Raw genomic sequence first — 26,876 nt, forward strand, 5'->3', positions numbered from 1 at the left:
AATAAATATAATAACCCTTTTCTATTATAAACACTATTTACTCTCCAGTACCCTCACGTTTATGTTGACTGCAAGATTCTAAGTTAAGGTACAGGCTAATTGACATTGTTACTTGCTAACGTAGCAGTCTATCATCCTGGGTAACACATACTGTCACCAGTTAATACTATTTTCCACAGTGGAATCTGCATTTGAAAGCCTGGTCAGTCAATACTGCTAGTTTATTTGTGTGGCTAGCTAGTTATTTTGCCTACTTACACTCTGACTCTGCTTTACCTGCTTTATGAAAAAGCTTCTTACTGTATGTCCCCTTTCTTCTTCTTGGGTGGCATCTACAAAGTACAGTAAGGGGCAAAAGTTGTCCCGGCCCGCGCGTGTAGCCTGTCAGATACCCCGCCGCCAATCAAATTACAGCGTTTCTTGTACTATCGTCGTCCTGGCCGTTAGAATCGATCCAAATAACAGTGCAAAGATCCATATAGCAGTTCAAAGGAGCTTGCTAAATATTGGTGGGGACAAATTAGTCATCTCAAAATACTGATAGGGACTAGTACCTAGCGTCCCCCCCTTAACCTACGCCCAAGCCTTAAAACAACATAGAGCTTGGCACTTACATTAGAGCAACTGCAACTTGACATTGAACTTAGTACAGTTTAGCAGGTTTAGCAACAACAGCTTAGTACTTTGACATTTATTTGTCTTGAAGAGAACCTTTTAATCTTTCCTGAGAAGGGGGGATTTGCAAGTTGGCACCTTTCAGTTCCAGCATTTTGCTTGCCCAATGATGTCTGAGGTGGACATTTTAATGCCTATCTCTGGCATGAGGTCTATTTGCAAAGTTCAATGTCCATGTTTAGAACAATTTCTTTAAGGTTTTTCCCATGCATAATTTACTTTCAAAACTAATTCCAGAAGACCAAACATAAATGTGTAATCATTGACCCATGCATTCATATATACAATATATACCATAATAGGTATAATAGGCATAATAGCATTGGTTAAGTATATACAGTTCTGTAAATGGATATGAGCCATTTGTCAGCCACAAAGCAAAACCATTTTGGTAAGGCTGAGGGAGTCAGTGGTAGTTCAAACTTGGGTCTACAGAATGAATGACTGTGATCAGTGAAACAGCACATGATGATTGCATCAACTTTTGATCAGAGGAATGCAGAAGTCCTCAATCCCCTGTCATCAAAAGATAGTGTTGTTTATCTTAAGGCACAAGCATCCTTTGTTGTCCACAACGCCTGATCTAAACAGAATGAAACTTGGTGGTTGCATTCTTGCTGATGTTCACTACAGAAAAGTAGGGGATAACATTTAACGGTTTGATGAGGTAGATAGCCTGGAGGAAGAAGTGTCTGGCAGTCCTGGTGTTCAGTGCTCTGAAGTGCCAGCCAGATGATAAGAGTTCAAAAAGGAGATGGTTTGGAGTTTAGAGATCCAGAATGATTGTCAAAATATTTTTCCTCATTCTGGATGTGTACAGTTCTTGAAGGTTGGTAAGTGGAGTACCAATGGTCCTTTCAACAGCCCGAACCGTCCTCTGTAGTCTTCTGCTTTTGTAGCTGAGCCAAACCAGACAGTTATAGAAGTACACAGGTTCTGTGACTGCTGATTAGAACTATGTGAGCAGCACCTGAAGTCCACTATCATTTCCACTGTCTTGAGTGTCTTCAGCTCCAGGTTGTTAAGACTGCACCAGACAGCTAACTGCTCAACCTCACTTCTATATGCAGACTCATCATCATCCTGAATGAGGCTAATGTCTGTAGTGACATGAGCAAACTTCAGAAGCTTGATAGAGAGGTCAGTGGAGGTGCAGTCTTGGTTTAGAGGGAGAAAAGCAGTGGGAAGAGAACACATCCCTGAGGGGTACCAGTGCTGATGCTGAGGCTGTTTAACATCAATTTTCCCAGTCATACTAGCTGTTGTCTATCTGTCAGAAATCTGATGATCCACTGACAGAGCTCGGGACAGAAAGATGGTTCAGTTTGGTGTGGAGAAGTGCTAGGATGATTATATTGAAAGCCAAAAAAAATCTGTTTTCTTTTTATTTAAAAAAAAAAGAAGAAAAAAACGATACATACACTGCATTAGGCTAACAAAAACTAGTCACAGCACTTACATATTCTTGCCCCTTTGTAAGTCTGATTGCTTCTATTGTCCTCATTTGTAAGTCACTCTGGATAAAAGTGTCTGCTAAATGACTAAATGTAAATATAATGCAATGCATTTCTAATGCTGGGATCTTTAGGAAGGATAAGGTGCAGTTTCTTTAAATCTGTTGACTGTCTTACTCAACATCTTTATCCAACAGCAGATTATGATAGATGGACAGATCTGAGTTGTTCATAAACATTTAATTTTGACCTTATATGCTAATGAGCTCTGCTCATCCCACCCCCTTTCTTTGCAAATAATCATAAAAAAATACATAAATAATAATAATGTGTGAGACTTACTTTTTGGGAAGGTGCAGCTGGTTTACAAGTAATCATTCTTATTTTATACAGAGTTAGTTTTGAGTTCTAAAAGTTGCAGTTTTTTATAGTTTTTTTTTTTTTGTTTTTTTTTTGAATAACCTATCATATGTGTGGAAATATCAATTACATTTTGATTCTCCTTTAATGATTCCTTTAAAAGAACACAACAAAATCAGTTTTTCTGCTGTCTGTCCAAAATGTTCTTGTTGCTTAACCATTCCATTCCGTGCTGATCTGGCTCAGCTAGTAGATATGATCTAATTTTCCACTATGGGGCTGATAATGGAGCTTATAATGCAAATGTGTTAGTTGTTGCCTTAGTAACACGAGTGTTTACAGACAGCATAAGATGAAAATAGTGAATAGTGACTGCAAGGTTATGAAGATAACACTTTATATTGATAGTTCACTTTAGACATTCTACTAGCTATGAGTAACCTTGCAACTGCATGTCAACTAACTCTCATTAGAGTATTAGTACACTGTTAGGTTAGGGTTTGAGTTCGAATAAGTTGACATGCAGTTGCAGAGTTACTTATAGACATGTATTTCTTTGTTGTTATTATTTTGAGTTTGTCATTTGCAATGATTTATGGAATTGTACTTCTTTATTTCTCAAATTTTCTATTACTTTTTGGTTTCAACTCAAAGTTTGTAATGTTTTGATTTTCCTTATCTGGTTGGTTTGGTTCATGGCTTATAACACTTTAATGAAGATGTTTCAAAAATCCCTATGGGAAACATGTATAGGAAAAATAATTCCTGGACCAACTCTCTTGCATCATCAAGGCCTGCAAATATTTTGTCATTTTCAACACCAGTGTTGCTTTTATTCAGTACACATTCCCAAAACTAAAGTTGCATGTTCCACTGATCTGTGTTTAGTGTGATCAATAAGAATTGAGCTGGCTGAACAAATTGTCCAATCTTGGCTGTTGTGAATGATTTTGCAAGTGAACATTTAAAACAATGCTCACCTAAACCCACAAATCCCATTTAAACACAAATAATAGGATGGTCCTTGAAAGGCAACAGATTGCATTTATAAGCACCCAAATCAATAATCTGTCACAGCACAGGCAAGACAGACATACAGCAAGCCATCAGAGAAGAATGAGTGGCATCTGAGTAGTACACAGTAACACACAGCCTCACACTCAAGGATTTCATCTTCGACTCCCAACAGAACAAACACGGGCCGTGGACATGAAATATGCATGGAGCAGTTAACCTCCCATGTTGTGGCAGGTACTTCTCACTGACGGCAGGTCGGGTCTTAAGTGGATCCTGGCCAGCCTCGATTTGTTTGGTTAGCCGCGGCTGGATTAGCCATGAGCACTGTCAAAGACCCAGCGGAATAATGAGCATTGCCGCGTCTTTACGAACCTTTGCTCTCGCAGCTCTGTGTAAGGGCGCAGCACTGACCATCCACTTTTTCAATGCCTTGTTTATGGAAGTATTTTTCCAATTCATTTTCTGAATGGGGATTTTTAAACAGTTGAAGCGTGTATTTTTAAGCCATGATTTAAACCATGTATCTCACTCCAATTGCAAAATGACAGACTTCTTTTTATTTATGAAAACAAAGTACACTGTAGAAAACTGGTGTACAATTTACAATATATCACTATTTCATTCTATATTCATTTACATTTCAGTTTAATCCTACATACCACATATATCGTTCTATTCACCGCGGGAGTTTCACTCGTTCATTCTGGTCAGTGTTTACATCCATCCTCAAGCGCATGTGAGCTCAGCTTTACAGAAACTCGCTGATCAGATCACAGAGACAGAACAACAACACCCGGACTCTGTTTTAATCATTCTCAGGGACTTTAATAAAGCCAATCCCCCCTTGTGAACTGCCAAAATACAGACAGCATGTTACTTGTCCCACAAGAGACAGTAATATATTGGATCACTGTTACACCACAATAAAGGATGCATATCACTCTGTTCCACGAGCAGCTTTGGGACGTTCTGATCACCTTCTGGTTCATCTTATACCGTCCTACAAGCAGAAACTAAAATCAGCTAAACCTGTATCAAGGACTGTAAAAAGATGGACTAATGAAGCAGAGCAGGATTTACAATCTTGTTTTGACCTCACTGATTGGAGTGTTTTTGAAGCTGCTGCCACCGATCTGGACGAACTCACAGAGACCGTAACATCATATATCAGTTTCTGTGAGGATATGTGTATTCCTACAAAGACTCAACTAATTTACAATAATGACAAACCGTGGTTCACTGCAAAACTCAGACAGCTCCGTCAGGCCAAAGAAGATGCTTACGTGAAGGGGGACAATGTCTTGTATAAACAGGCTAAATACACATTGGAAAAGGAGATCAAAGTGGCAAAGAGGAATTATTCTGAAAAAGTAAGGACTCAGTTCACTTCCAACGATTCCGCATCAGTGTGGAAAAGTCTAAAGAAGATCACCAATTACAAGACACCACCCCCCATCACCGTAGAGAATCAACGACTGGCAGACGATCTGAACGAGTTTTACTGCAGGTTTGAAAGAACACCCATCACCTGCCCTGAACGCCTCCCCACAAAACCATTCACACCCTTCACAACTCCTGCAACCAGCCCCAAATGCCTCTCCAAACAACCGTTCACACCATTAACAGCTCCTGCAACCCATCCTGAACACCTCTCCAATCAAGCACTCTCACCATTCACACCTCCTGCATCCCCCCTCTCAGGTGGGGCACCTGCAATTCAGATCAGCGAGGATGCGGTGCGCAAGGTCTTCCGGAAGCAGAAAAGGAAAAAAGCACCAGGCCCAGATTGTGTTACACCAGCCTGTCTGAAATCCTGTGCTGACCAGCTGGCCCCCATCTTCACACAGATCTTCAACAGATCGCTGGAGCTGTGCGAAGTCCCTTCATGCCTCAAACGTTCCACCATCATCCCCATCCCTAAGAAACCCAAAATTACAGGACTAAATGACTACAGGCCTGTGGCTCTAACGTCTGTAGTCATGAAGTCATTTGAAAAACTGGTGCTGGCCCACCTGAAGGACATCACTGGGCCCTTGCTGGATCCTCTTCAGTTTGCCTACAGAGCAAACAGGTCTGTGGACGATGCAGTAAACATTGGACTGCATTATGTTCTGCAACACCTAGACAGACCGGGGACTTATGTGAGGATCCTGTTTGTGGACTTCAGCTCGGCCTTCAACACGATCATCCCAAACCTCCTCTTGCCCAAACTAAATCAGCTCTCCGTGCCCACCTCCGTCTGTCAGTGGATCAACAGCTTCCTGACAGACAGGCAGCAGCTAGTGAGGCTGGGAAAATATACATCCAGCACCCGTACAATCAGCACCGGAGCTCCCCAGGGCTGCGTTCTCTCCCCACTGCTCTTCTCCCTGAACACCAACGATTGCACATCTAAGGACCCCTCTGTCAAGCTCCTGAAGTTTGCAGACGACACCACACTCATCGGCCTCATTCAGGACGGTGACGAGTCTGCTTACAGACAGGAGGTAAAAGAGCTGGCTGTCTGGTGCACTCTCAACAACCTGAAGCTTAACACGCTCAAAACAGTGGAGATGATCGTGGACTTCAGGAGAGACCCCTCTGCACTCCCCCCACTCACCATCATGAACAGCACTGTGACTGCAGTGGAGTCATTCAGGTTCCTGGGAACCACCATCTCTCAGGACCTGAAGTGGGACATTCACATTGACTCCATTGTGAAAAAGGCCCAGCAGAGGTTGTACTTCCTTCGCCAGCTGAGGAAGTTTAACCTGCCACAGGAGCTGCTGAAACAGTTCTACTCCACCATCATTGAATCCATCCTCTGCACTTCAGTAACTGTCTGGTTCAGCTCAGCTTCTAAATCTGACCTCAGAAGACTACAGAGGGTAGTCCGGACTGCTGAGCGAATCATCGGTTCAACCCTCCCTTCTATTCAAGAACTGTACTTATCCAGAGTGAGAAAAAGGGCTGTCAAAATCACTTTGGACCCCTCACATCCAGCACACTCCCTCTTTGAACTGTTGCCATCTGGTCGACGCTACAGAGCACTGAGCACTAGAACGAACAGACACAGGACCAGTTTCTTCCCTCAGGCAATCCATCTTATGAACAGCTGATAATAACGGCGAACACACTACACTTTATATTTATATACACACACACTTTATTTATCTAACACACATACTTAGTATACACTTAAATTTTGCACACAATATATATGTACATACATAACTTCACTTTGTAATATACCTGCCTACAATTGTCATTGGTATATTGTCATTCACTGTCTACATATTTGTATTTTTTATTCTTTTATTATGTGTTTTATGTTCTGTCGCTGTCATTCTGTTGCACTGCGGAGCTTCTGTCACGAAAACAAATTCCTCGTATGTGTAAACATACCTGGCAATAAAGCTCATTCTGATTCTGTTGCTTATTTTAGAAATATTTCAGTACAGTCATACAACAGTTCTGATGCACATTTGATGCCTTTTTCAGTGGTTCTATGGAATGGGCATTGGCAAAAGCATTCTTAACAGTTCTACAGAAGCATCACTTCTTATAATATCAAAACTGAGGATTGGTCTCTTTCCAAAGGTTTTTGTTTAAAATCTATTTCTCTGTGGATGAAATTAATGTGGTTTACTTCTGGAGCATGACTGTGGTGATTTATTGAAGCACATTTGTGATTCACAGCTTAATCCTCCCAAGAGCATCAATGAAATCTTCCAAAAAGCCTTTGGAAATTGAACTTCTGATGTGGAAATGGCCATTGCCAAACTGGACTTTGGTTTTCTGCTTTATCTTGGTCAGTAAAATGGAGATGTACAAGCCTCTTTTGCTAAATACATAAGAAATAATTCGAAATTAATTTAGGGAAATTAGCATTTTTACAATATTGTTAGGCCTCAGTAAGAGATTAGTCAAATGAGAGTTCAGCAGTATCGACATTGACAGAGCACATTCAAATTGAATTAAGTCGTTTGGTTTTCATTTGTCTTTGTTGTGGGTCCACTCTGGAGAAATATAATTTGACTCAAAGTCTACCACTGTGCTGCACAGATAAAAGAACACGTGGTTCACAACATAACTGCTGTTAGATGCTTTTCTAAACGCTGTTCGAGGCTGTTAAGAGTTGCATTGATTTCAATTTGGCATCACTTCATTAGCAGGCATGCTGACCATCATTTAGACACATTCCTCCATCAGGATCCTTGATGCCATGGCAACCCTCCAACTTCAACATATTACTCACCCCACACTGTTTCTGCTTTGAACTTCAAAGATACTCTACAGCTATACAACTGGTGAACAATATAAAAAAAAAGTTATTTATATATATATATATATATATATATATATATATATATATATATATATATATATATGTGTGTGTGTGTGTGTGTGTGTGTGTGTGTGTATAAAAATGTGTGGCACTCGCTGTGGTCTTCTGCTGCTGTAGTTTATCTGCTTCAGGGTTCAGAAGGTTGTTCGTTCAGAGATGTCCTTCTGCAAACATCAGTTGTAATGGTTGATTATTCGAGTTACTGTTGCCATTCTATCAGCTTGAACCAGTCTGACCTCTGGCATCAAGACAAAGCAAGGCAAGTTTATTTATATAGCACATTTCATACACAGTGGTGATCCAAAGTGCTTTACATAAAATACATGCAAAATAAAATAATAATATTGAGAAAATATATAATCACAACAATAAAACAAGGAATTAAAAAAAATAAATTTCAAATTTCAAATTTCAAAATTTCAAATTATTTAAAATTTCATTTAAAAGGTTTAAAATGAATTTAAAATAGTTAAGAATAAAATACAATTAAACATAAAATATAGTGCAATCAGTCTGGAAATTGCATAGTGCTCATTAAATAAATGGACAAAGAAACAGATGATTTAGCACATCTGATCTCTTCTGGAAGCTTGTTCCAAATGCGGGCAGCATAATAGCTAAAAGCAGACCCTTTGTTTTGTGTGAACCCTTGGTATTTCTAACTGACTCAATCCTAATGATCTGAGTGGTCTGTTAGGTTTGTATCCAGCGAGCATATCTGCAATGTGTTTCGGTCCTAGGCCATTGAGTGATTAAAAAAAAAAAAAAAAAACTTTTAATGACTGTTTGAACAAGGGCTTTTATACCAAATAACTTTTTGTTGTCCAACATGCCCAATTTGCTAAACTATCCTGATCCTGTGGCGAATTATGTATGGAGAAATCCTTCACCTGCATTCATAGTTGTGTGGATTCCTATTGTAATGAATAGATGCTGAACAACAATAGATATGACCTAAAGGGTTAGTTCACCCAATAATCAAATTATGTCATTAATAACTCACCCTCATGTTGTTCCAAACCCATAAGACCTTTTAGATTTAGTCCAAGAGCTCTCAGTCCCTCCATTGAAACTGTGTGTACAGTATACTGTCCATGTCCAGAAAGGTAAGAAAAACATCATCAAAGTAGTCCATGTGACATCAGAGGGTCAGCTAGAATTTATTAAAGCACTGACTGTACTGCTGTGAAGAGAGAACTGAAGATGAACACCGAGCCGAGCCAGATAATGACTCGTTCTCAAGTCAAGAACCGTTTCTGTCAGATGTGTCTGGTTCGAGAACCGAGGAGCTGATGATCCTGCGTATTTGTGATTCAGCCTGAAACAGAATTAGGGCTGAACGATATATCGTTATCGTATCTATATCTAGATATGAACTTTCAAGATATTAATAATCGAAAAAAGCAATAATATAGACGATATAGATTTCCCCTCTCTGCGCTCGCCCTGCATACAACTCTGGCAGTCACAACAGACATCAGTTTTACGAGCATCCTTGACTGCACCGCTAAAGCCAGCACACACACACTAGGGATGTGGGAACTATATTGTGAGAGGGGGGGCGGTGTTTCCATGGTGACGCGTCATTGCTTGTCACGTGACACACTGCAGCAGAAACAGCGCTGAATGAATGATTATCTGCTTTTATATCATTTTTCCTTTTTTATTCAGAATATTCACAAATGTGTTAGTTATGGCATTAAATATCTGATATTCCAATTGTCAAATACATGCAAGTGTTAGAAAGACATTAGAAAGAAAGAAATGAGTGCGGGAGATAATGTGGCCGGTGGCAGTGCAGAATCTGACTTGGTCCCAAAACATAAATCATCTTCCATAATTTGGAAGTATTTTGTGTAACCCTCCTCCTCAATTTAACTTTTTAGGGATTTATCAAATGCACATGCACTTAAACACTATAACCCTTATTTGCCAAATAAATAAATAAATAAAAATAAAAGAATCACACCAATCGAACACAATTAAATATCAGACCACAAAGATTGAATGTTCAACTCAAAATGTATTTATATAAATTTTCAGAAACATGTGAATTTCCCTTTCAACAGGTCCTTATTATTAAATAAAATAACTGAACATTACCCCGGGGTTTTTTTTTTTTTCTACTTATAAGGCTCAGTTTTGTGGTACCACAACGATGGCGCGCTTGTTGGAGCTCGGGTGAAATATTTCCAAAGGATATAGTCTTTACTCACAGTTCCTTGGTAAAACAGGAAGATTATTGTGCCCGTCTGTCCAAACCGTTCTGTCCCGTGGTAAGATACGCAATGAAGCTGTCCTGAACCTCCGTCTCGTCCGTGTGCAAACACAAGACACCTCCGGAATCAGCGCGAATCATGAGCACATTTCTTACAGCAACATGTATGGCCGCATCCGACGCACATGGCTATGCAGTAACAGTTCGCACATGGCTTCAGTAGAGTCTCTGTGGCCGATTTGACCAGCTCCAAAACAAAGCTCACTCTCCCGTTTTAACAGGGTAACACAATGACAATAAATAAATAAATAAATCCCCTGGCTCTTAACTTTGATTAACAGTAATCAATCGTGCAGAACTTGCAATTAGCTCATAGCTCTCCCAATTTTTTTTTTTTTCCCCCTCTTTCTGTCTCTCCCGGTTTCTTTTGTCCCGCCCCCTCAAAAATCCGGTAGTTTGCCAAACTGCTCTCTGGATGGCACTGATTGGATAATAAACAAAACTGACACCTAGCCACCCAATGCAAAATAAAATAACAGAGGGTTCAAAGGTTAATCACAACAGAGGATATTTCAACCCCTTACAATTGTATAACTCAATAACAAATATGAATTAATATCAAATACTTGTAACAAACAAACAAAAGTAAATATTACACACCAAGAACAATTGAACTGGCCCAGTTCTGTTAACAGAACACAATAAACAATATGTAAATTTTGCAGGGTGCTACATTTGGATTCAGAAAAGACGATGTAAACCAGAGTGACGTGGTGTGCAGGTCGTGCTTAGCAAAAGAACACATAGTCATATCGTATCGATACTGAGATATCTGGCATGAAAATTGAGATATGTTATTTTTACCATATCGTTCAGAACTAATCAGAATGACACACAGAGCGTCTGAACAGAACTGATTCTTTTGGTGATTGATTCTGAACTGGTTCTGTGCTAGTGTTATGAGCATAGGTAAACCGAAGGCTTGAATCAAGGGCAATCATCACAAATAAAGTCATTAAGTTGAGCGCAAAAGAACCGGTGAACTGTTTTCTTCAACTGGTTTATTGAATCAAACTGTCCGAAAGAACTACTGGTGATCCGAAAACCGATGCAACCGGTTCTTGACTCGAGAACGAGTCAATCTTTTGCCTCAGCTCGGTGTTCTCTTCAGTTCTCTCTTCACAGCAGTTCAGACAGTGTACTTTTTGAGTAAATGAATTACTCCGGGATGTTGGTTTGTTTGAACTCAGAGGGAGTGTCTGCCACATTAAAAAAGTTAATGGAGACGTGAACTGTTTTAAACGATTCAGTTCGATATAGTGAACTGGTTCAAGAAGATCCGGTTACATCACAGATATCACAGCAGAGTTTTGAACTCTCTCTCACAACAGACATTGAAGAGAAGACAATGCTAAATAAAGTCGTAGTTTTTGCTATATTTGGACCAAAATGTATTTTCGATGCTTCAAAACATTCTAACTGACCCTCTGATGTCACATGGACTACTTTGATGATGTTTTTCTTACCTTTCTGGACATGGACAGTATACCGTACACACAGCTTCAATGGAGGGACTGAGAGCTCTCGGACTAAATCTAAAATATCTTAAACTGTGTTCTGAAGATAAACGGAGGTCTTACGGGTTATTAATAACATAATTTTGATTATTGGGGGAACTATCCCTTTAATATTTATGGTTGCAGCACTAACCTTTGTCCTTCACTCTTCAGAGTCATGTCATAGCAGAACCATTTAGTTTCTCCAAAGAATCTTTCAGTGAGCAGTTTAAAGAATAATTTTATCCAATTGTGAATAATATTTTATTAATCTGTAGAAACTAATTTAATTTTTTTATTTTTTATTTTTTTTTATGGAACCAGTGTTGTCAATAAATAACCCTGTTTTTTCAGAGTGTCGGCTGGCTGGTTCTACACTCTTACAAAATAAAAGCCGCAAGCTTTTATTTTTCTTCTGTATGTGCACAGCGATAAAATGCTTTCACAGCACGTTTATCCACACTGATCTTGTGTCTAGTGAACAGTATCTACACATAAGTTCGACACTTAGATTTAGCAAGCAGCTGCTAATTAGACAGAATGGCACACACCAGTGAAAATCAGCAAAATAAATTACCAGTTGCTCACTACAGGGACCACGGCCTCATCCATCTGCAAACTTCTCCATCAGGGGGCCTTCAATATAAAGCCTCACAGTACGGCGAGGAAATCGCCCCTGTCCAGAGCCATTATGCCTCCGTGGAGAGAGCGGCCCTCTACATATCTCAAGTTAATTGAAGTTGTGATGCAGTACCGGCCGTAGGGAGTAGCGATGCGTCTTTGTAATGGAGGTGGGAGATAAATTGTTTGCGACTTTTTGAGGCATCTCATCCCACTCCATCTCTCTGTTTCACCTCCTCCCACTCCTGGAGCAGACAAAGGGGAAGTTTATTTTTATATATTATGCCTCGGCTGCAGTGCAAATGGGCCAGAACATGTTGAGATGGGTCAGCGGCGTCCCCTGAGGCACTCTGATTTGCTGCCAGTTGGAAATACAATACAAACATTGCAGCATTATGGACATCGCGCCAAATGTTTGTTTTTGCTTTGGCCCCCCGTTTGGAAGTACTGTTGATTTCCAAATGGGGGGCCAAAGACATTTACTAAAATCATGCAGTGACCCCGTGCAGAATTATTTATTTATTCATTCACTTTTTGGCAAGCCAATTTGATCTTTTTGGCAAGCAAATAAAACACTTTAAAATGTACTCGCCACCACCCTTCACGTGGTTTTAGTTGAATTGTAAAACATTTGTATAACTTTATAGTGTGACTCTATGAAATAATGCAAAACATAGGGTCATAGTCAAGATTCTTTGAATGCCCCCACACATTACTAACAGATTTACAAAATCAAACATTTAGACTTTAATGAAGAATGAAGTTCACCAAAGAGCACTTAAATTATTGAAATTATAAAAAAAATTAAAACCCTGTACTTACAGATAAAGTATAAAATATCACTTAAGTTTTTCAACACATTTTAAATCAATGTTTTAAACATCTTTGTCATGTTTTAACGAAGTACACTTATTCCGATGTGTTGATTTACATACCAAAGCACATATAAAGTGCATGATTAGAATTTTAACAGTAGTTAACTACATTTAGTGTATTTTAATTATACTAAATTGCAACTTCACAATTATATATGTGTAAGTACAAACATGACATATGCAGTAGAATGACATCATAAGTGTATTTTAGTTTACCATGAATGATTGCCAGTACATTCAGCCGCACACTTTGACCATATTTCAAAGGCAATCAAATTATGAGACAGAATATAAATATGTACATCTGAAAAGTTCAGATAATATAAATTAAAACTACTGAACATCTCAAATTCAATTGCAATGTACATGCAATTTAGTGTCCAAGGTGCAAATAAGTATATCCTTAAGTATTTAAAAAAAAAAAGTTTTTTCTCCTTTCAAGGGGATTCCGCCACTAAAATGGTTTATCAGTCTAGTGTGGCAGACCATGACAGGCCTGCACATGGAGCATAGTGAAAACCTTTCGGGATGAATGGGTAATAGGACTGTGGCACAGGCTGCTCTAACAGATATCAAGGCAGGATCTCACTTATGCTGTTGTGTTCAAATGGGAGTAAATTCCTGCAACCATGTTCCCACAATCTTTCCAGAAGTGTGAAACCAGTTGAAGCACCATATCAGCCATGGTTTTGAAATCAAATGTTCAAAAAGCATGGTCAAACACTATTAGCCAGGTAGTGTATTTCACCGCTATTAAATGTATTTGGGTCTTCTGGGCTTTTTTCAAGGACTGTTTCTGCAGAGCATTGACTCTGCAGGAGGAACCCATCTCGAGAGTATTATGACTTTTACTCTCATGGTGATAACAAAAGGTCTTTTACTTGTGCAAACTGCTGAAGAGGAAACTCTCTTCCCTCATGCCCTGCACTTTTTTCCACATTCTTTATCTTTCTTTCCAAAGTGTGCACATCAAAGCCCGCCTGTTCATGATAAGAGCAACGAGATGATGTGGAGCGATAAGAGAGGACAGGAAAGGAGAATGTGTTAAAGACACGATAAATGAAGTTCTAGAGATGCATAACTCATATGCTATCATTTCTCTTTTAAGGACAAAGCGTTTACTGAGTAAATCATCTCACAGCCTTTACGCTCATCTATCTTTTCTTTTTTTTCTTTTTTTAAACAGGAATAGATAAGCATGACTTCAGCATTTTCACTCATGTAGTAAATCATCGCTGCCCTCCAATGCCTTTCAGCAGCGGTGTGTGTCTTCCAGTGTCTCATGGGTTCGTGTGTATATGTGTGTGTGTTTATTTTAGTGCTGGACCCTGATCAGGAGAGCGTAGAGGCCCTGATGCAGAGGTTTAAAGAGAGTTTCCGGACCAACACCACGATGGAGATCACACACTTCCAGAACGTAACACACAGCTCCTCTACTGGCCGCAAGAGAGGACAAACTCACAACAGAGGTTTGCAATACACTGACACACTCAAACATCATCTCTTGTTGGGATTGCTCAAATAAACTTGCCTTACATAATAGAAGTCAATCAATCAATCAATCAATCAATCAATCAATCATAATTATGTATTTAAAGTCAATAGCCATTGGCTTCTTAAAATAAAATAAAATAAAATCCAGAGAGACCAACTCTTTTGCTTTCCTCATTGCGTGTGCTGTGAATGTGAACGAGGAAATAGAGAAAGAAATATAGGTGAAAAGTCAGACGAGAGGAGTCCTCTATCATGCTGTGACTGGCTCATTACCCTTCCAGATGCTCACAACACTCTGCAAATCAGTCTGAATGCGTCGAACTAGTGGGATTGGACAAACTGATTACAAAGTCAACCACACGTTCAAACCAAAATTAACTTGACCTGCGAGTGAGCTGGTTCTCAAGAAGCATTAAACCTGCTACCCTCTGCCTGCAACCATCATGACACTTGTGATGACAGAGAATCTGGTCACTTATGGTCAGAAAATGATATAACAAAAGATTTTTACTTGACTTTGTATATATATATATATATATATATATATATATATATATATATATATATATATATATATATATATATATATATATATATATATATATATATATAGAAAACCAGTATAAATAGTATCGGTTGCTTAATGATAGTATATGTAGTTGGCATTCCATTAACACTGTGTAAAAAACATTTAAATGTTTTATGGATTTGAACAGAACTAAAATATAGATCCCAAGCACAGAGGCGACTTTGCCTCATCCTTACATAAATTCAGCTCATGCCCATGACACCCAATCAGGTGAGAGCTTAAGGGCCGTTTCATAGTCAACGCATCTGTACGCATACGCGTCCCTGAGGCTACACATCGTTACGCTACGGCCGCCATTATGCGTCGGTGTGTAGCCAAATGTGTCGTCCTAGTTTTTGATACGCGACGCGCCGATTCACACAATACTATGCGTTGTCGGTGGGGGCGACATTGCAAGTATTGTACATTAATTCAAGTATATTGTGTTTACAGAAGAAGAAGGTTTGAATACAATGGCGGGCGAAGAGGAAAAATTATGCGAACTTATACGTATTCATCCACATTTATACGATAGTTCATCAGCAACAGAATACACTCCTCTTCAGTTGTCATTGTGATCTGAATATCACGCAACCTGACTCTACTAATATCACCCGACTCTACTACCCCCTGTTGCGTGAGCAGTGTATTGCATACACGCATCACCCGTGACGCTTGCGTTCACTGTTTAGACTATGAAAGGGAGCGCGTCGCTCGCGTTGCTTGCTCGCGTTTCTCCCGTTGACTATGAAACGGCCCTAAAAACATCCACCCTGAAATGAAACCCGAGTGAATGCGTTGTCTGCCGGGTCAGAGCACTAAAATAGAGAAGTGTGAAAAGAATCCATTTTAGCCTCGATTTTTTAACGCCTCACCCCTCTTTCCAGGACCCTTAATTACTGCCCACAAAAAAATTGCCTTCAGCACAAAACTCTTTTCTGCATCCATTGAGGATAACAAACAGGCTAATGGGACAAACTCTGGCGCAGAGCTGGAACTCAATTAAAGCGAGAGGAAGTGAGAGTTCACCGGGCCGCTACGAGCAGATTACGCCTTTCCAAAAATAAAAAGGAACCAAATGAATCAAATATTACATGAGAGGGGGGTCAGTATGATACGCTAATACCACTGTGCCTGACGCTGCATTCTGTGTCGAGAGTTTCTCATTTTCTCTCATGGCTTGTGATTTTGCTTTCCACACAGTTCCCGCTGCACATTTGCATAGATTTACATGCGGGGTTGGTCTGGTAAGTAGATTAAGACTCAGAAAGTTTGAGGGAGGGGAGCTGCTTATGCCAGTTTTATGGTCAGAGATGCCAGGCTGACACACATCCGGCTGCTGTAGAAGTTCTTGGGGCTTGTGCAAGCATTTTAGTGAAATATTTCAATGTTCTCATCCTCGTTTTGTTCTGAAAGGCCTTTCTTTCTCATACAATGAAAGCCTATTTTGACTAAGCTTTGATAAAACATTGATAAAGGAGCATCATGCAGTAAAATTACAATCAAAATATTCCATATGCATATATTTTATTCTAAAGTCATACGAATTTTAGTGCTTATATGCTAAAAAAATATTTGCGCTTTAATACCTTCAAACATTCTTGGTTACCAGAACCATTTTGTATATTTGAACCCAAATCTGTTGTAAGACATATTTCAGTACGTCTTTTTTTTTTTTTTTTTTTTTTTTTTCTTAAGTTGGTCTTCAGTAGATCTTTATATGTCATGTCATAATTCTGTTGTCTCTGAAATATGGTTAAAATTACTGTTGAATGTACTGACAAACAGTTATGAAAAACTAAAATATACTTGTATGTATTTAAATATATTTGGAATTTACATTTTACATTACATTTACATACATTTTTGTACTCATAATATATTTACTTTAAATACAGTATAATACTGAATAACACACTACAGTTAAAATTGTTATTTTCACTGGTACTTTACATGTGCTTTAGTATGTTAGTCAACATGTCAAAAATGTTGTTCTTCTGAGCAAGACAAAATATTATTTAAAATTTATTACTTTTTAAAATTGTACTTAAGTGTGTTAAGAAACAGTCATGACTCTTTAAGTACACTTGGCCATTCGTTTCATTAGTATATTATGTGAAAGTATAGTGTTAAAAAAATTCGAAATGTGCACATCCAGTACAATTAAGCACACTTCTTTTTCATAAGGGTGTTCCCTTATGAAATTCCTCAGATTTGCTGACATTATTCTTGAAATTTTACAAGTTCTGTTGTAAAAGTTCAGTTTTCTCATCCTAATAAGCTTCATCAAGCTCAGCATGAGGTTTCTATTTGTGTGCCCTCAGAGTCAATTAATTACCATCGTGGATCTTTTACGCCACTCAATCAGAATAATTTTCCAAAACAAGACAAGAAGGCGAGAGGATTCTCGGCTGGTGTCAGTATGGTAAGCATGTTGGCAGGCACGGATATGAAGTGTCTCTCTGACAGTGATTAGCTATGCTAACGTGACCTGTGCTGCTGCAGGGGAGAACACCATCTGTGTCCAAAGCCAAGAGGTCTGACACCAGCACTCACACTCCTGACACTAATTATTCACACCCTCTGCCACAGGCTGAAGAAAGGAGTCAGGACAGTTGCTGATTGAGATTCAGGTCTTATCTGAGTCTCCTCAATATTTTATGGAATTTTAGATTGATCGATTTTTTTAAGGAGACTTTTTTTACAGAATGTGATGGCAGGGTCAACAGCAATGTAGTCTAAACAATCCCTGTTCACACAGATCCATGAAAAGGACTAAAAAAAAACTGGATTATGCATGTCAGACCAGTAGCTGGTAATGTCACTTTGCAAAGAATCTCTGAAACACATAATGAACATGACATCACCGTTTTCACAAATGTTGTTTTTGCACCTTGGAACCTGTTTTCAAATGTTTGCATTTTCAGGCCCCAAAATGTATTGGTCATGTAAATGAACAGACAAAATGCATAAAAGGTTTTCCTATTTTAGTTGAAACTGGTGTTGTTGAGTGATGTCATTGTATATTGTTCTCAATTGACCCTGTGACTTAGTTTCTGGAAGAGGGTGGGGTGACACACCGGTGTGCAATTACTAATAAATGGCCACTGCTTATTCTCAGTGTAGAGTGTGCATGCAGGGCAAACAGAAGTTGACTGTCAGTGTGTTAAGTTTTTATCCTCCGTTATAAGAACCGGCATTCCCAGCTCTTTTGGGGATGGCTACACCAACAGGTGTCTTGTAAACACCCCGTTATGCTGAGTTCATACTAAACGATTTTAGCCCCAACAAATTGGTGCTCGCAGTCTGAATTATTAAAGATGCGATCTGAGAGAATCTGTGATGCCCATGAAATATCTGTCATGCTAAATATCTGGACCTGTCTGTGATTCAAAATCCTGCTGTGTGAAATGAGTTCTGACTGAAAAAGACATCTGTGATGACCTAAAGCCAATGTGAGAGTAAGACACAGGCCAGCGGGAAGTTTGAGGAGGAGTTATTTCCTTATCACTTCTCGCATGCATTTAGTTTTGCAATGTCCGTGTATTTGATAGACATTGTATGTTATTCACTTCATCTGTGATAAAGTATGCAGCGAGAGCATCACTACCAGCAGCAGAAAGTGTCTGACTTGATGTCTCCACTTTCAATTCCGCCTCCGACTGCAAGCGGTTACTCTCGCCAATCAGTCTGCGCAGTGCTGCGTGAAGTCGAACACACCTGTTGGCTCTCCATAACTACCTGAGATAGATGTGTTTGGCTGTGCCTCGGGTTTAAAATACTTTTAAAGACATTTGCTGCACAATGGTTAATAGTGTGCAAGAATTTGTCTTCCCTTACAGAAAAAGGATTATACTTTGAATTAAGTATATCAATCAAATCAATGTAATGTACTAGTGTTATATTTCTAAGTGTGCTATTTCAATAATTCTTGGAACAGAATTACCCCACTTTTAAGTTTAAAGGTGTATTTCCTTTTCTTTTCTTTTTTAGTTTGAGTAGTAAAGTTTTTGAAGTTAAATAGTATGTATATATAGATAGATATTATTTTTTGTTTTGTTTTTTGTAGTTCAAGTAAAACAAGTTAAAAAATGTACAGTTAGTTTACTTGCTTTATACTTTTAATTGATGAAAATACACTTTGAAGAGTACTCACTGTAAACTTTTATTTTTTCTTTCTTTTCTTAAAACTTGTTTTTAAGTCAACCTAACATTTTACTTAGAGTTGATGTTAACTCCTGTGTACGCAACCATATACAGTATAGGCAGTTGCCTATACAGCACAGCTGCTCACTAGGGTTTGGGAAATATCTTATATCTTCATATTATTTAGATGGAAAGCTGCTGCAATTCAATGCCACTGTAAAAGGACAAGTGAAATACATCACACAGACATTCTTTTTCTCCTGCTGCCAGTAAATTGATTCAGTGAAAAATAGGCCCACAATCAAATATGTATTGAACAGATCCATTTTGTTGACAAAGCACTTGGTTTATGAATACATTTAATAAGTGTCTTGTGCTGTGTGTGAACCCAGCATGAATGCAGTGATATTTCATCTTAAAGGCTGCTCCTTTATAGGCATGGCTTGTGGTTCTGTTTCCTTTTTTTTTAGCAGAAACTAGATCTTCCTGTCTTGTTGTGTTTATGCTAATGCTTCTGCAAACTGCAGTTAATTTGTGTACATTTTCTAGATTAACAAAATGTGTAAGAATCATAAACTTGCGTGTTTTTGTAATAACCGAAAAGAAGGAAAAACGCCTCTGGTTAATTGACTGTAACCCTGTTCCCTGAATAAATGCAGGAACTAGATGTTACGTTTAATTAACACTGATGAGAAGATTCTCTGTTTGATCCACTGTGAGTCATGGAACATGCCAAGAGTGATTGAATTCTCGTAGTCAATGATGATATTTCAAATTACCAAAACAAACACGCCCCTACCACAAAAGGGACTCACCCCTATTTTGATAACTCCGCCCCACACATACGTATGCAACCCAGGCAACAATTATGGCAGAATCTGCTTTATAACACATATTATCTTGCTTTTTGGACACACTTTGGGAACTGACACTTGAAACAGGCACTGGAGGAGGTTTAGATGCTCCAGGGTTATAGGGTGTGGAAATGTATGTGTCTTTATCAGTGTTTGAAATAACGCCGTTTAAAAGAATGGCGTTAGGTAACAACGTAATTTGTTCATTGTTAACATTACTGGACGTTAAATGCGGTGTGTTACTATTTAATAAGCATTGATTTAATAAACTATGTAATCCGAACGCACCACTGGCTCACACAGGGAGTAAGGAGGTGGGTTAATAACGAGATAAGAGATTATGATTGGTTAAGGCAGAGTAATTTGTTTCATGGTAGCCAATCAGAGCCAGTGTTTATATGCCAGTGGCGCCAAACAACACACATGCATGAACACAACAGCTAAACAGAGATTCGCAGCAGCAGCAGCAGCAGCAGCAGCAGAGGTGGCGAGTCAGGCAAGCGATGAAAATTTGCCATTTTCAAGATGGAGATATAAGCACTACTTCAAATTCATTGCGGTCCAAGGCAAGAACTGTCACATCCACACAAGGAGAGGAGAAGACGGGTAAGTACTTTCGTGAAGCTTTATTAACATAGGATTTCAACAGAGCTGGTAAGTGTGGTCACAGACGGTGAATCTTCAAGCACTGATCAATAGGTGAGTTCAAGTACAAAGCTAGGCCTGACAACAAAGAGTCACTTCCCTTAATCGCTGTATCTGAATCTCCACGGAGTCACAATACGGTCCACAAGAAGCAGGTAGAAGATCCACAAAGAGCGTCCATGTAATCTTGATTCCAGCCGGTGAGTGAATGAGTGAGGTGAGTATTTAAAGGTGTGGTGATTGCTGGTGCAGGTGCAGGTAATCAGTATTCAGGTGACGGTTCACGTGAGCGGTGCATGGGAGATTGAGTGGATGGTGACTGGCAATGGTGACTGGGGCTAAGGGAACGAGCTGAGGGTGTGACACTACCCCCCGCCCCACGGGTGACTCCAGGCATCCTAGAGCGGCGACGGGGACGACCACGACCTCTGGGAGCCGGGCGGTCCGGGTGTTGTCGGTGGAAATCTTCGAGGAGAGCCGGATCCAGGATGTCATTGCGTGGTATCCACGACCTCTCCTCGGGACCGAACCCCTCCCAATCTATGAGGTATTCCAGGTGGCCGTTCCGCCGCCGGGAGTCGAGGATCTCTTGGACCTGGTAGATGTTGTCTCCGAGGATTTCGGGTTGGTCTGGAGGGGGAGGCGGTTCTGGTTCTGTGGAGGAAGGAGAAACTGGATCAGTGTGACGTTTTAGCAGTGAGACGTGAAACGTGGGTGAGATCCGGTAGTGTGGTGGTAGGTCCAGGCGGTAGGTGACGGGATTTATCTGAGAATGGATGGTGAACGGCCCTATGTAGCGGGGACTCAGCTTTTTGCAGGGCAGTCGGAGGCGGATATCCCGAGTGGAGAGCCAAACCTTGTCTCCAGGTAGATAGACGGGATTAGGCGATCTGCGTCGGTTAGCGGTCTCTGTATGTCTCCGAACTGCCCGCTGGAGATGGACGTGAGCTGAGTCCCACACCCTCTCGCTCTCCTGGAACCAGTGATCTACCGCGGGCACTTCAGAGACTTCTCCTGACCAGGGAAACAGCGGTGGTTGATAGCCTAAAACACATTGAAAAGGGGTTAAGCCTGTAGTGGTTTGGCGAAGGGAGTTTTGGGCATACTCAGCCCACGGCAGATACTGGCTCCAGGTATCCTGGTGTTGGGAGCAGTAAGTACGGAGGTACCGTGAGATCTCTTGAATCTTCCGCTCGGTCTGGCCGTTGGTCTGAGGGTGATATCCAGAAGATAAACTGACGGATGTTCCGAGGAGTTGGAAGAACGCTCGCCAGACCCTGGAGACAAACTGAGGTCCTCTGTCCGAGACAATGTCCTCTGGAGTGCCATAATTCCGGAACACGTTGGTGAAGAGGGCTTCGGCGGTCTCGAACGCTGTGGGAAGACCCTTTAATGGGATTAGTTTGCAGAATTTAGAAAAACGATCAACAACAACTAGAATGGTAGTGTACCCCCCTGAGGGGGGAAGGTCAGTGGCGAAATCCACCCCTAGATGGGTCCAGGGTCGGCGAGGAATGGGTAGTGGTTGTAATTTACCCACGGGAAGTTGACGAGGTGTGGTGGTAACGGCGCAGACCGAGCATCCGAGGATGTACCGGGTAACGTCACGAACCATGTTAGGCCACCAGTACTTCTGCTGGATGAGCGAGAGGGTTCGCCTGCTGCCAGGGTGTCCTGAGCCAGGTGACGTGTGCGTACTTTCCAGTAGGGGGAGTCGCTGGTTGGTGGGCACGTACATTAGACCCGTGGGTACCTCCGGAGGTGCAGGCTCCTCGAGGGTGGCGGCTCGAATTTCCTCGTCGATCTGCCAGAGGATAGGCGCGAGGAAAACGGAGGGTGGTAGAATTGAATCAGGCTTGTTGGTGTCTGGATCTGGTGAGTACATACGGGACAGAGCATCTGCTTTAGTGTTCTTGTGACCGGGTTGATACGTGATCTGGAAATTAAAGCGAGCAAAGAAGAGTGACCACCGAGCCTGACGAGCATTGAGTCTTTTGGCATTCTGCAGATATTGGAGATTTTTGTGGTCGGTGACAACAGTGAATGGGAACTGAGCTCCCTCTAGCCAGTGCCGCCACTCCTCAAGGGCGAGTTTAATGGCCAACAACTCACGGTCTCCGATTCCATAATTGCATTCGGCAGGAGAGAGTTTCTTAGAGAAGTACGCACACGGATGGAGTGAGCAAGGTTCACCAGACCTTTGAGACAACACGGCTCCAATGCCGTGATTGGCCGCATCAACCTCTACGACGAACGGCTTGGACGGGTCAGGATGTCGAAGAATGGGTGCCGAGGTGAAGAGGTGTTTAAGATGGCTGAAGGCCTCTCGAGCTTGGGGTGTCCAGCGCAGCCGGCGTTGACCTCCTTTTAGAAGGGATGTTAGAGGAGCCGAGTGCAGGCTGTAGTTCTTGATAAAGCGCCGATAGAAATTGGCAAAGCCAAGGAAACGTTGGAGTTCTTTCACCGTTGTGGGCTCCGCCCAGTTGGCCACAGCATCTACCTTGGCTGACTCCATCTGAACTCCCTCCGCAGAGATCACGTATCCGAGGAAGGAGACGGTAGTGCAGTGAAACTCACACTTCTCAGCTTTTAGGTAGAGGTGGTGGTCTCGGAGTCGTTGTAAGACGTGGCGGACATGGGTTTGGTGTTCTTCTATGTTCCGGGAGTAGATCAGGATATCGTCTATGTAGACAATGACGAATTGGTGGAGATAATCACGGAATATTTTGTTCATGAAACTCTGGAAGATGGATGGACTGTTAGCAAGCCCATAGGGCATAACCTGATATTCGTAGTGCCCGGCAGGGGTGATGAAGGCAGTCTTCCACTCGTCTCCCTCTCGGATACGGATCAGATTGTAGGCACTGCGGAGGTCGAGTTTGGTGAACACCTTGGCTTCCCGCAGTTCCTCCAGAGCCGCCGGAACGAGTGGTAACGGGTAGGCGAACTTGACGGTGGCGTCATTTAGCACTCGGTAGTCGATGCATGGTCGAAGTCCGCCATCCTTTTTGGGGACGAAGAAGAAACTGGATGCAGCTGGAGATGTGGACGGCCTGATGAACCCCTGATCGAGAGCCTCCTGGATGTATTCCTCCATTGCCACCTGCTCAGGACGGGAGAGTGGATATATTTTCCCATGTGGTAGCTTGGCACCTGGCAGCAGGTCGATACAACAGTCCCAGGGCCGGTGTGGTGGTAATCGGGTGGTTTGTTCCTTGCTGAACACATCGGAGTAGGAGGAGTAAAGGGCAGGTCTACCCATGGAGGTGGAGTGCAATTGAAGGTGCGGCGGCGCAGACTGTGAGTTCTGGACTGGTGGATGGTGAATGTGACTCTGGCATCTCGGGTCCCATGCCTGGATCTCCCCTGTGCTCCAGTTGATTTGTGGGTTATGTTGGGCCAGCCACGGCCTACCCAGGACGACGTCAACAGTAGCGCGAGGAAGTACGAGGAGGGCCAGTTGTTCCCGATGTCCGTGGGGCAGAACGAGCTCCAGCTCGTGTGTCCTTTTAGTTATTTTGCCACCGCCCAATGGTGATCCTTGGATGGTAGTGATACGGTAAGTGGTCTCGTTCTGGACGATGGGTATACGGTGCTTGGTTACGAAGTGAGATGAGACGAAGTTGCTTGCGGCTCCGGAATCCACCAGGACATGGATGGAAAGATTGCGTGAGTTAATTGTGATCTGGGCTCTGATATGAGGTATGTGAGATACAGATGGGGTAATGGAAACTGTACTCACCATTGGGCGAGGCGGACGGACCGGGCAGGCGTGGATCAGGTGAGTGGCCTCGCCACAGTATAAACATAGCCGCTGCTGAATGCGGCGTCTCCGTTCAGAGGCATCTAGGCGGTAGGAGTCGGTGTTCATGGGTTCCTCCTGGTCTCGTTGGGGCGAGGGCGTTCTGGCTGATGGAGAGATGGTATATGAGGCCGGGGAGGCACAGGCCGAGAGGTGTTGAGCAACATTTATAGTTTTTCTGATGAACGTCTCGAGATTGACATTATCGTCGTAAATGACCATTTGCTTTCTGATCTGGGGCTTTAAACCTTTACGGTATGCAGCTAGCAGGGCAGTTTGGTTCCAACCACTGGTGGCGGCTAATGTCCGGAAACGGAGAGTGTAGTCATGTATTTCCGTGGCTCCCTGGCGGAGATTTAAGAGTTCATCATGGGTTGAAAGAGGAGTTAGAGCCACCCCGAACACTTCCTGGAGGTGGGTGACGAAGGCGTCGAATGAGGATAGAACCGGACTCTGGGAGTTCCAAAGGGCCTCTGCCCATTGTAGCGCTCGTCCGGTGAGGAGAGAGATCATAAAGGCGACTTTGGTGGCCTCATTGGGGAATTTACTGGTATTTGCGTTGATGAACAGTGAGCACTGCAGAATAAACCCACTGCAGCCACTCGGTTCACCCGCATAGCACGCGGGACGTGCAAGGGGCGTGCTGTTGGTGGTGGTAGCACTAGTTTCGGTGGGTGGTGAAACTGACTGTAATACTTGGCGGAGAGCAGTCACCATTTCGGTGAACGGGTCCGAAGCCGCTCCCTGAGCAGCAGCGTTAACATCCATGGGAGATATGAAGTTCTGTTTTCGGGGCTGGAATCCTGTCACATCCACACAAGGAGAGGAGAAGACGGGTAAGTACTTTCGTGAAGCTTTATTAACATAGGATTTCAACAGAGCTGGTAAGTGTGGTCACAGACGGTGAATCTTCAAGCACTGATCAATAGGTGAGTTCAAGTACAAAGCTAGGCCTGACAACAAAGAGTCACTTCCCTTAATCGCTGTATCTGAATCTCCACGGAGTCACAATACGGTCCACAAGAAGCAGGTAGAAGATCCACAAAGAGCGTCCATGTAATCTTGATTCCAGCCGGTGAGTGAATGAGTGAGGTGAGTATTTAAAGGTGTGGTGATTGCTGGTGCAGGTGCAGGTAATCAGTATTCAGGTGACGGTTCACGTGAGCGGTGCATGGGAGATTGAGTGGATGGTGACTGGCAATGGTGACTGGGGCTAAGGGAACGAGCTGAGGGTGTGACAAGAACGTGCATGTAATGTGTACATGTAATGTGATACACACACATCTACAAAGCTAGTGGCAAAAAAACACTTTTCTTACAAAGATGATACTTGAAGTGCAGTAAAAAACTCTTGCTGTCTGTTGTTGACATGCAATAAATATCAAAAATTATATACGAACACCTGTCTGTTCTACTCATTTTAGCTAACTTGTGGAAACTTTTTTTTTTACAGTAACGCAAATAGTTACTTTCCCTGGTAACGAGTTACTTTTATTATAAAGTAATTCAGTTACTAACTCAGTTACTTTTTGGAACAATTAGTGAGTAACTATAACTAACTACTTTTTTAAAGTAACGTTTCCAACAGTGGTCTTTATCATATCTGAATGGGACAACAATACGATTGCAGATAAACAAACAAGTGAACATGACACATGAACATATTCAAGGAAAAGCCAGCATATATTAAAAAAACAATGTTATTCACCTATCGAGAAGAAACAAAACAAACTCTGCATCCTATTGCAGGCCTTCCCGCTCCTTGAGTTCTCTCCAGCTCTAGAAAGCTGATCTGATATTTACAAGGGTCCTACTTCTTGCCTTATAGAAAGCCTTCTTTTTTTATTCTGCAGACGTTTCCCTCTTTTTTTTTAATCTGCCATCTCTATTTTTCTGTCGTCGCTCGGCTAATGTCCATCCTGTGTACTCACTGAGCACTCTCCCCTCCACATCTTGCGTAGACACGTCTCTTACTGCTGATTGGCTGCAAGTTTGTTTTGGTTCTCTGCCCAACTTTTTGAAAACGTTTTTGAAAAATACATACCCCACCTTTAATAACCTCGGTGAGAGACATCACTGGAATGTGTAACCGTGAGAGGTTATAAATAGACATGACATACAGTACAGACCAAAAGTTTGGACACACCTTCTCATTCAAAGAGATTTCTTTATATTCATGACTATGAAAATTTTAGATTCACACTGAAGGCATCAAAACTAGGAATTAACACATGTGGAATTATATACATAATAAAAAAGTGTGA

The 26,876-nt window shown here is 41.5% G+C and overlaps 1 protein-coding gene across 3 annotated transcripts in view; it reads left to right on the forward strand.

Annotated features, from left to right (window-relative positions):
• LOC113084639 (astrotactin-2-like) overlaps window positions 1-26,876 on the forward strand; it is a 479,964-nt gene that overhangs the window by 185,868 nt on the left and 267,220 nt on the right. For 2 of the 3 annotated variants that reach the window (XM_026254923.1, XM_026254926.1), the window contains exon 4: window positions 14,423-14,572. The exons of the other annotated variant lie outside the window; for it this stretch is intronic. In XM_026254923.1, coding sequence (XP_026110708.1) covers window positions 14,423-14,572 — 150 coding nt within the window. The remainder of the gene's footprint in view (window positions 1-14,422; window positions 14,573-26,876) is intronic. 3 annotated transcript variants of the gene reach the window in all.

This window comes from Carassius auratus, chromosome 5, assembly GCF_003368295.1.
Source record: "Carassius auratus strain Wakin chromosome 5, ASM336829v1, whole genome shotgun sequence".
Taxonomy (NCBI): domain Eukaryota; kingdom Metazoa; phylum Chordata; class Actinopteri; order Cypriniformes; family Cyprinidae; genus Carassius; species Carassius auratus.